Source organism: Crassostrea angulata, chromosome 5 (genome assembly GCF_025612915.1).
Source record: "Crassostrea angulata isolate pt1a10 chromosome 5, ASM2561291v2, whole genome shotgun sequence".
Taxonomy (NCBI): Eukaryota; Metazoa; Mollusca; class Bivalvia; order Ostreida; family Ostreidae; genus Magallana; species Magallana angulata.
In genome coordinates this window covers 27049048-27060947 of record NC_069115.1, presented here as the reverse complement: position 1 = coordinate 27060947, position 11900 = coordinate 27049048, and the positions used below count along the sequence as shown (strand labels likewise).

The 11900-nt window shown below is 33.9% G+C and overlaps 1 protein-coding gene across 1 annotated transcript; it reads left to right on the top strand.

Moving 5' to 3' along the window:
- The first annotated feature begins 5012 nt into the window (after positions 1–5012).
- LOC128182830 (uncharacterized) lies at positions 5013–10839 on the top strand. Its single transcript, XM_052851584.1, has 4 exons — positions 5013–5206; positions 5371–5429; positions 5787–5924; positions 9585–10839. Exons 1-4 carry the CDS (start codon positions 5121–5123, stop codon positions 9803–9805), a joined length of 504 nt encoding a protein of 167 aa, XP_052707544.1. The 5' UTR covers positions 5013–5120; the 3' UTR covers positions 9806–10839.
- Positions 10840–11900: the final 1061 nt, after the last annotated feature.

The window sequence follows — 11900 nt, the reverse complement described above, 5'->3', positions numbered from 1 at the left end:
TAAAATTCATTCAGTGCATTTTGGAGGTCGTCGGCAGTCTCAGTCATAATTACAGTATCATCAGCAGGATAATAAGTTTCATATACATAAATAATTCATTTTCTATAGCATCAGAAATACTCTTGAGACCTTCAATGTTTTTGTCTAATAAGAAATTCTCCAAATCACTGATATAAAATGAAAACAAAAAAGGTGATAGGTTTTCGCCTTGGCGAACTCCAACATTACAGTTTATAAAATCAGATGTGGTACCATCCATACTTATAAGAGATTTAATACCCTGGTACATATTTTTAAATAGTAACATAACATTTTCCACTAATACCATTTTTTGACGTTTTGTACCATAACCCACTTCTCCAAATAGTGTCAAATGCTTGCTTAAAATCGATGAAGGCACAAAATAGTTTCTTTTTCTGTTTCATAAGAGTTTCTGATAAAAACTGTTAAGTTAACACATGATCTGGGGTAGAATAGCCTTTTCGGAAACCAGTTTGGCTTTCACTTTTTATATTAATCTCATTTGCATATGCTTCCAGCCGTGTGCTAAAAATAGATGTAAAAAGTTTACCAAGACAACTTAATAAAGTTATAGGACGATAATTTTCAGGTTTCGTAGGGTCCCCTTTGTTTTTATAAATAGGCTTTACAATTCCAATTAACCACTCGTCTGGAACAATATCACTATCAAAAATAACATTAAATAATTTTTAATAATGTTTAAAACATTACTAATTTGATAAAATCAATAAACTGGTTCCCTTTCGATACTTCAAGAAAAATAAAAGAGACATTAGATCCTTTTGTTATGAATAAATTGAAACATCCAATAAATACATGTACATTACATCGTTCAATAAAGTTTCAAGTTTCTATCTCTTGAGGTTTCACAGAAGTAGCGATAACAACCAATTCACAGAATAGGGGCATAACCTCTCTAACTATTTATAGGGTGGGGACTGAAAGGGATATTTTGAAATGACTTTAGTTTATAAGTCCTACTATATTCATGGAAAAGTTTATTTAATATACTGCCCTTCAAAACCATCTTCGCTAGCCAAGGATTTTCGGTCCACTTTGCTCCCCGTAAACCCTTGGCGGATTTCATTATGAAAACTCGGTGACGTGGTGGCGCTATCTAGCGAGCAACTTGAGTTGCGCCCCTTGCATATTTCATTTTAATCGAATTAAACAACGGGTTATATATGCACTACGGTATTATTTAATACAACTTAAAAACATGTTGACTACCGAATGTCGGAACATAATTAGCGATGCTATTACACATGTTAAATACGAAATAAGTAATAACCAAGGGAAAGCACAGAATGTTTTATTCATTGTGTTTTGACGGACCGGGAGTGAGAAAGTCGCCGATTCATATGAAAGCTTTCATGTCATAAAACCAGGTATCGCTGTCGTTAATATTGCGGACCAACGAAATTAAATAAAACGAAGATAATTGAATCTTTAAAAGCAATAAAAATAAGCAGGAACGTATATATACTAACGGGATAGGCAACTTCTAAATTCGCCATGTTTACTTCCCATGCTGATCACGCAAGCCTTGACAAGTTTGTAGAACTACATGTTCAATCCCAGTAAAATAGATAGGTTTTAAAGCGATCTGGTTAGACCATCGTTGGAGAAGCACTGTACTCGAGAACTTGTGTCTCAAATTGTTAAAAGCACCGAATGTTTTACCAAAGATCCCACATGTGTTTTCTTTTAAAGTTTATATCTACAAGCACTGTGATTGGATCAGCTACTCGCAGCTGCAGCCAATCATAAAGCGGAGCTTGTCACCGAGTTTTCATAATGAAATCCGCCAAGGGTTTATGGGGAGCAAAGCGGACCGAAAACCCTTGGCTAGCGAAGATGTTCAAAACAGATATGAAAATAAATAATTTTCGGATTTCTGAATGACCTTGACCTATGACCTTCATCTTATTTTGATCGGTCAAGGTAGACGCGTCCATTCCAAGTTGTCCGATGTTTCTATGATGAAAGGTTCAATTATAGTTGTTCGTGTTTTAATTGAAGTTTAGGAAGTTTCAGGGACAACAGCTGCTAGAATGAGTATCAGATTTTTCACTTAGAGGCTTTTACAATTTACATGTATTAACATGTATATTGTAGAAGCCTCTTAGTGAACTAAAGACATTCGTAAAAGTTTCAAACCTTTATAGCTTACATGAAGTAGCGATACCAAACATTTTATACACAAAGGGCAATAACTGTTTTTTAATTTTGTTCAAAAACTGTAAGTTTTTGAGGTTATCAGGCAAAAGAGTCATTCGCTGTCATAATTTTAATGGTAATATATGTAAAGAAATTATATATATATATATATATATATATATATATATATATATATATATATATATATATATATATATATATATATATATATATATATATATATAATGGTAAAACAGCTGTCCCGAGAAAAAAAAAAAATTAGTTTAAAAAGAATACAATAGGTCTTTCACTTGAAAGTGGAAAGACCCAACGAACTTAAGAAAAATGAGTGGAAAAAATGAACAGGTTTATCTTTAATTTGCCAAAACATTTTGACCTTTATTTATGGCGAATATCAAAGTAGTAATATACCATACCCAACTCGACATCAGGGCAAAATTTAAAAAGGGGCGAAGTAGCGCGGTGTCCTTTATGTAAATTTTGTTTTGTTAACAAATTTTGTACATGTACATCATTTCCTCATTGAAATATAATGGCTTAACTTATCGGGAGAACTACTGCTAGGTCTATTATTATACACATACATGTACTCAGAATAACCATCGCTTCATATTGAACACAATTTGATATAAAATCAAACCGACCAAGCAGCTTTAACGAGAATTAATTAAACTTTAAGTAATGAGTTTAGTAGTTTCTCTAAGTTTTACGCTGTTTGCTGCTATTTGTTTTCCCTCGGACACACTTTTATTGGTTTATGGACACGTGACCGCGGGTCCATCCGGTTTACCTAATATGTAATAATACGAGGCCGGGACACTTACTTTGGTAAACCATTTTTCAGTTTGGAAAACTTTCTCTTCCACAGATCAAGTTATGGTCGTAAAACTTAGAGGGATCAAATTTATCAGTTTATAAAGATGAGGCATTGCTGCGAGTAGTTCGCCATAACTATGACTGGAATAGAAAGGAAGGAAATCTACTATATACATGTAGTATGCCTTCTGCTGGGGGAAGGGGAATTTGGCTATAGAGGAGGAAAATCCTACTTTATAGCCAGCTCCGGGGTCAAGACATGTTCTCATTCCTACAAAAATGAATTTGACCTACAGCTTGAAGAAGACAAGTTTTATACAAGATATAAACAAGATTCAGATGTCAAATCAATATGAACGGGTAGTATACCTGAAGACGTTTATTAAGTCACTTTGCAATTCAATTTTTTAAAAAACATAATACACATTTGCAAAAGAAAAAAAAAATTAAGTGAGTTGAAGATTTTCTTGTTGACTGAGAAAATTACAACTTAAATTTGTTGACATGTCATTAGTAAATAAGATATTCTATGTTTTAATATTTCCTGATTTTATAACAAATATAATTTGGTTTCCTTTTCCTCTACATTCGCATGCCTGCCTAGTACAACTTTAACAAACGTGACAGTGGTTAACGCTGACCTTTATCAATGACCGAACGTCAAACGATGGTCATACAAACCAGTGCAAGTCGCTAAAAGGATGTCAAATCAATAATATTTCAAAGTTGTTCAAAGTCGTATATTTATATTTTCCTGTGTCTTTGCCTGTCATAACACTACGTATCGGTTTTGTACTATATAGCTCATAAAGCCAAATTGAGGCGCCAGCGGGGTTTGCTTATTTAGTCGTATTGTAAGATGGTTTAAAATGATATAAATATAAGTCATAAGGAATCATTCTTTGAATATTATGAGGTGATAATTTCGGTCGGGGCGTGATCAAATCTATCATAAAGCCCTTCGGGCTTTATTGGATTTGATCACGCCCCGACCAAAATTATCACCTCATAATACTCAAAGAGTGATTCCTTATTCCTTATATAACACAAACGAGCAGGGAATAGTGTTGACTGAATTAATAAACAATCTGTGTTTTTAATGTTCATGTAAATTGAATAATGAAATCTTTAATATGTGTTTTTCATGCAATAAAAAAACAGAAATGATAAGAGTGTCGCACGATTTATTTTAGTTTTACGGTTGTATCACTTTACAAAAATACCATCGATAAACTAATATGAGACCGTCACAAAGAAGAGATTCTGTGCAGATTGATTGTATTAATCGCATTGTCAAATGCTATTATGGGCCCGCTCTGCGGGTGCCCTAAAGTGATCAGTCTGTCCGTCTGTCTGTCCGTCCGAGATCGCTTGTCTGGAGCATATCCTCTTTCCTCTTCTCCCAGTCTGGCTCATACTTCACCCACAGAGTGCCTTTGATATAAGGATGAGCAGTGACTTTGAACCATGTTTCATGTCTTTGGTTAAAGTCATAGTAGAATTATATATATGAAATCCTTGTCCTGGGCATATCTTCTCTCCCGTTTGCCTAATCTACATGTAGCTCATATTTCCCTCACAGAGTGGTCTTGAATAAAGATTGTAGGTCAAGGGTTAAGGTCTTATCGGACCATGCAAAAATCCTTTACAGATCAAAAATACTTTCCACTTAGCTTATATGAAAAACTCTTGTCAGGAGCAAATCTTCTCTCCTTTTGCTACAATCTGGCTCGTAATCACCCACATAATGCCTTTGATTATAAGGGTTATGCAGTATTTTGAATTATGATTGTGGGTCAATATACACATTATATATATTTCAGTTGTCTGTAAAGCAGGGTGGAAATCAGGGGAGTCTTCTGAGTAAGCAAAAGTTTGTCTACTTTTATGTGAATTATGCGAACCTGGGGATCGTGCGGGGAAAGTAGCTGCTGTTGATTTATAAGTAGAAACGATGTGCGTGTGTGGCGATGTAACGTATCACCCAGACAGGGAACTTTATCAAACATACTTAGCCGCGGTTTATAAAGGAATATAAACTTCCTTATTTCATATTGATAACGATTTAACAAAGCCAAAATGTTAAAAGGCATACGGGCGTAATGAAATGTAGAAGTATCGTGTCAACCTATGTTCCTATTCTTGTCAGCTGTTTGTATTTTACGTTCTCTAATGAAAGCTGCACCAGGTAATGTTTTGTGTAACCTTGTTACAGTTTATATACATGTATCATACTAAAATCGTCAATATTTTGTAACGGTACATATAGGAATCAATTAAATCGTCATGAAGTTTTGACAGGAGACTTTTTTGATTCTCTCCATTGAACATTTTTAAAACTATTTTTTGTAGATATGAAGGTGGATGTTGTCCTGGTTATGAATTGAATAGCGACTTAGGAAACTGTAGAGGTTGGTTTTACTGAGGTTTATTTCTATAGGTAAAAAAATAAATGTATCCAACTAAATAAAAAATAAAAAATAGTAGGTATGGTGTTATGAACTATTATTAATAGTCATGTGCACTAGAGTCTGATTTTAACAAATTTTTCGTCGAACACAGATATTCATTTATCAATAGATTGTCTTCATTGAATAAACTGAAATGAAGAAATTAATTTTTATTAACTTTTCAAATTATGACAAAAAAGGTAATTTCCTTCTAGTGACTGACACCATAGATTTTGTGTCACGATCGTTTGACGTTCGGTCTTTGATGTAGTAAATCGTCGACTGCGATAATGATGTACTGAATAATTAATTTTTCAGAGTGTAACATTGGATATTCGGGATTTAACTGTAGCAAACAGTGTGTATATCCAAGTTATGGATGGAAATGCGCACTAGAATGCAATTGTTCAAAAGAAAATTGCAACTTTTCCACGGGTTGTGAAAATAAAACGACATGTAAGTTGATTAATATATTAATTGTTCGGGCTGGTTTTTATGATGGTTTCCTCTAAAACTTTTTTGATTTTTTGTTTGTTTGATGAATGTTAAATGTTGATAACCATTGAATAAATGTTATTCATTCGAGAAGTTATAATATTATATCAAAGTCCCTACTTTATCTATGATGAAAGTATGTTGGCAATAAGGAAGAGGCCACTTTTAACAACATTCATTAACAACTGATTAAATGTCACCAATTGCGCATTAATTAGCATGTGCAAATGAGAGTAAATGCAAGGGAAGAATGTCTCAAGTTTGAATGCATTTTCGTATAGCTTTTAAGGATACCTAGTTTGGAACAAAATGTAGAATTTGTCTGAGATTCCAAGATAAATAATACTAGTAAGCAACTTAAGTTAAAGGAAAGGTCTGGAAAGATGATTTAGGAAATACATGTAGGGTTAAAATCTATCATCATCAGCTCTACTTTTTTAAAAAATTCATCATTATCTATAATATATATTTTCAATTACAGAGAAAACTATGGAGGGTAATCGTATTCAAAAATCCAGACCTGTAAACTTGTAAATCCGAATATGCAATCGTGTTGATGTGTGAGCCTGAGCATGAATATGTGTAATTCTGATCGTGTAACCTATAAAACTCGGGCATAAACACGTGTAAGATTTGACTCAGTTCCTTCGCATGATGCACATTTTGCAACGTCATTGTTTACATCAGTTAATTAAACCTTCAACTTTGCACACTTTCAATCCGTACTTTCTGCATTTGTAACTTCAGGCTCGGCAGAAGCACATATCTGACATGATACAAATTGACAAATGTAAAGTCTACAAGTTTGTCGAATTTTGACATGACCTTATATGGCAACTGCCTTGCTGCGGGAAAAGGCATGCCGTAACCGCCGGAATGAACGAAAAATAAAGATAATATTCAGCTAAACTGTTGCAATAATTTTTTAATGAACGACACCTTTTCTATCGAAAACACCGGTATTATTTTTAGAAAAAAAAATTGAGGTATGATTGAAACTGGACCAAACAGGAAGAGGTTCATGTAGAAAAAAATCGTTGTCAATGTGACGAATGCGCTAATTTCCGTGATATAATTCTCATGGTATTATAAAAGGAAATGCCTAATATCTTATTTCTCTAAAAAAAAATTGACATGTAATTTAAACTGGAATATAAGTAACTGCATACTCTTTTCTAGAAATGAGACGGATCAAGAAATTTCCTAAGGGGTTAAATATATTTTGAGCGGCATGGCTATCGAAGACCGCTGTGAGGTCCCATGTAACTCCATTGCTTCTGAATTCTAAGAATTTTCAGAGAGAATTTTTATCCGGGTTTCCGATTATTGAAAAAGTAAAAATTGCAGGCGGGCGAGTGGCTGTCATAAAGGTACCCTTATTGTACCGATAACTCCTCGAACAGTTTTCAAGATAGGAAGTTGTTCTTTTGCAGATCATTTAAACATATTTATCAGAGGTATGCAAATTGCTAGGATTTTAAGGAATTTATGAAAAAATATCAGCTGTTGAACTTAAACATTTTTGGGCAAAAACATTGCATATAGAATACCCCATTTTTACTCTTGTTATTTTCTGAATTAGTTAGAATAAACAACCTGCAAGGATTTGGTAATTTTTCGCGGAAAAATGTATGTTACTTTACATGTATTTATACTTTTTGTTGTTGTGTAAGTGAAAAATAAATAATAACACAATCTTCAATAATAATAAAAAACTAGCGCATATTTTTTGTGCGCCGTAAATTGAAGTTTTATTATGGGAGGCACTGTAGCTCCCATAGCTCGTCCATCTGTATTTTTAGAGACGGAGCTACAGACCTGCAGCTAGTTCAAAAGTGGCAGTAAAGCTGTATTATACTAGCTCTCCAGAAATTTTTTATCAACCAACTTCACAAAGTGAGTCTGTATTGAACCGACATTCAGGACGTCATACTCATATCCCGTAATAATTGCTTGAAATAATAAAAAAAATGTTAATTTTTACCTGCATGATAGGCGTTGTCCCCTATATATTGCCGACAATGCAAAGAAACATTTCTTAAAATAATTTATACGCATTTTAATTTCACGACAGTGAACCTTATCTTTGGAATTTTTATTCATTTTTTTAAAGAGGGTGTCGCTTCTTATGTCTCATATTAATCACAATCTCAAAACCAATGTCTTTAAATACTTTGTTTTTCTTATCGATAACTTTGCAACTCAGCTGGCCGACCCCGTGTAATTTTTCGCGGGGGGTGTGGGGGGGAGGGAGGTCTTGTCACAACTTGTGGTAGCGATAAGGATGCATTTGGAGATATTTTCTTAATTCAGCTGAGGCCTATACTTTAACAATTTGTTGCATGTACTCTAATAACAGTGGCGTCGGAAGCAAATTGAAGGGGCGGGGGCTAAATTAATCATAAAAATTATTGACAAGAATTCCCATAATCATGAAAATTCTAATCCGTGGGGGAGGGTATACCAATAACTCCAATCTTACCTGCCCAATCCCCCCCCTCCCCCAATCGTGAAATTCCTAATCCGTGGTGGTGCATGGTGGTGGGGGGGGGGGGGGTGCTAGTATACCTACTTTGACTCTAATTTTCAATATTACTATTAATATTTCATTCTCTTTAAGGTCTTTTAAGGAACAATTTTGTTTGTTGCGAGGGAAAAGTGGGGGGTTGGGGGTTGGGGGTTGACTCCTCCCTCTTGCTATGTTCCTAATGGTTATGTCTAACTTGGCAAAAAAAGTGGGGGGGGGGGGGCTAAGTCCCCCCCCCCTCCCGGTTCCGACGCCTATGAATAAAAATGCGTATATATCTTTATACACGTGTATTCAAACAAAGTCATTAAATGTAATTTTTTTCAGTTCTAAGAGGATGTCTGAAGCCGATCGAATTCTTTACTCGCATCTTTTATACATTCTCTTGATAAAATTTACACCAATCTCATAATTTAATTTTCCGAAAAATAATACTCTATGAAATGTTGTTATCCAGAGATAATATGATTATAGGTCTACCTAATATTTTTTTTATTATTATTTATTCCGTCCCTATTCCGGCGATTACGGCATGCCTTTACCTGCAGCTATCCTTTTTCTATCAGTGACGTCACTGTTTCCATATAAGGTCATGTCAAAATTCGACAAACTTGTAGACTTTACATTTGTCAACTTGAATCATGTCAGATGTGCTATTGCCGAGCCTGAAGTTACAAATGCAGAAAGTACGGATTGAAAGTGTGCAAAGTTGAAGGTTTAATTAACTAATGTAAACAATGACGTTGCAAAATGTGCATCATGCGAAGGAACTGAGTCAAATCTTACACGTGTTTATGCCCGAGTTTTATAGGTTACACGATCAGAATTACACATATTCATGCTTAGGCTCACACATCAACACGATTGCATATTCGGATTTACAAGTTTACAGGTCTGGATTTTTGAACACGATTACCCTCCATAGAAAACAAACATATGCTTTTTTCATGTAATGTATATATTTTTTTTCTTTTAATGTGTTTTGTACTTAACATGCAAATATGTTTGATAAGGAAAGTTGAGTATATTAGAATTTTAAGAAAAAGATATATAAAATAAGTATTATAACTTGATATTGTCTACCCATTCCACAGGGGAACAAGACATCCATACATCTGCCGGCGCAGTGGGTCCTCGTTTTATTGTGATGATCATTTGCTTCTCTGTGTCTGCTATCCTCCTTCTTCTGGTGTTCAAAAGTTTAAAATGTTGGAAGTACATCAAATGTCGATCAACGGTTAAAGAGGATGTTACCGAGGAAAACCATTATCAGACAATATCAGACCACGATCTATTTAAGAAATTAAGCATATAAGCTATAATTTATTATTTATTTACAGGATCCATTTATAACCTAAAATTTGTATGCATCATTTTATCTGCAAAGTTTAAACAATGATATCTCAATTCTATGATGTTGGCAAGTTTGATTTTTTTTTTTCGAAACCTTTGTTTTGAACATTGTGTTTGTCAATACAATTTTCGTTAAATTTCCTTCCGTTTTGTCCAAATTAAAGAGATGCCAGACAAACGGACATCAATATAATTATGAAGGTTTGTTTATGTTGTGGCAATGTGTTGCTCAGTCATCAATAGACTAGTATTTCGGAGTTCGGAAATTCCATGAAAAACTCCAAAAGTATTCGAATTTGTCATTATTTTCTGTAAACTTCAAATTATATATACTAGTAAGTAATTTTTGCGAACCTCATTATTAAATTCAATAAAACCCTTCAACACTACAAACTCATACAACCAATGTTTGTAAGGAGGTGTCTATCACCCGGTCGGCACCGAAAGCAAGTACATGTCTATATTAGACACATAAAGACACATATATTATAAAACATATGGCAATAATTTTCAATTAAACAAACAGCTGCAGATTGTAAAAAAATGTGATATAAAATTCACGAATAAATTACAATATTTGAGCACTACTTCACTACGGGCTTTAGGATGCAGCAGGCTCCGCACCCCCAGAAACGATCCTTCAATAATGTGAATGTTCTTTGTTTGCGCGTGTTATGTGTATCACCATATGTGCCTGGGCACACATTTGTGCTTTCCATGAATTCAAAGTGCTGAAAAAATATACACCAATCTGATTTAGTATATATATATTTATGTAAATAAAATATAGAAATCAGTTTTAATACTTGTCTACATGTACATGTATATCAATTTAGATAAGCCTGTCTGCTGTTTTAAAATAAATACAATGTAATGATAAAAATAGTAAATTTATTTAACCTATATTTAATTCCAACCTTGTTCTCAGATCATGTTAATCTAAGTTAAGCATCAAACTATTTTGTACTATCCTGTTAAAAAAACGCCCTCCCTGAACATTTTTTTTATCTCATTTCCATTTTGGCATTTGCCACCGTGAGTATTTATGTGTCTGTGCGTGCAGCTTTGTGTTTCATGACATGGATTTAAGTTGGACTATGGTATGATGAATCTTTTCCTGTTCCGATGAGAATAGTTGTTATTTATACAAATCTTTTTTTTCCATTTCAATCAGGCAAATATAGTTCACACTGCTTTGCCACATATTTTAAAAAGCACTGTAGGTGTGAAAGTAAATTTAAAATTTACAATTTGAAAGTTTCAATATAGCCATATCATGAAAATGTATAGACTCAACAAATCGGTTATACATCATCCAAAATTATGTCATTTCTATTTTTATGATATACTTATGAGGAGCACAAAGTTTCCGCATTCAAACTTTCGTTCTTTCCTTTGTCTAATAACAATTATGCCAAAATCTGCAAGTCTGAATTTTCTCTACAGTTTAAAAATCCATACCCATTGTTGTTTTGATTTAACACACACAACCCCCTACCCCCCAAAAGAAAAAAAAAACAGAGTAAAGATAACAATACAACCTTTATACTATGGTGGCATATCTCTGCCCCTTGTGGCCAAGTTATTTTCCAATCAAATATGTCGACATGCAAGATAAATATGTTGACGTGCAAGATAATTATGTCAACATGCAACATAACTATGTTGATATGCAAGATAACTGCAATCAAATAAGAATTATATTACGGGGGGCTCTCTCCCGTGCAGGACTAATACTGGGCCAACCGTGAGCTTATTCTCTTGTTGTTGGACCCAGCCTCATAAAACCTCCAACAAGCCAACACGCGTTTTAGTTTTCAGACTTTAATATAGATTTTACATGAACTATACTTTTACACGAGTTTGGTATGCATCAGCACCGAAGGTCTGATTCCAACTGCTATAATTTACAATTCCGAATAACATATAATGAGCAATGGAATAACACAATGCAGGATTAACATAATAAGTACAGATGTAAGTAAATCAATTATCATACAGCTATTGAGTAACTCTGGACATTTTAGCAACCTGTACATAAAAGGATTAATAAGATG

What these genes read in the sequence shown, in the direction of transcription:
- LOC128182830 (XM_052851584.1), top strand. Translation starts at nt 5,121, where the DNA reads ATGAAATGTAGAAGTATCGTGTCAACCTATGTTCCTATTCTTGTCAGC. An exon ending in CGACTTAGGAAACTGTAGAG is followed by an intron (nt 5,430 to 5,786) that starts GTTGGTTTTACT and finishes TTAATTTTTCAG; the next exon opens with AGTGTAACATTGGATATTCG. An exon ending in TTGTGAAAATAAAACGACAT is followed by an intron (nt 5,925 to 9,584) that starts GTAAGTTGATTA and finishes CCCATTCCACAG; the next exon opens with GGGAACAAGACATCCATACA.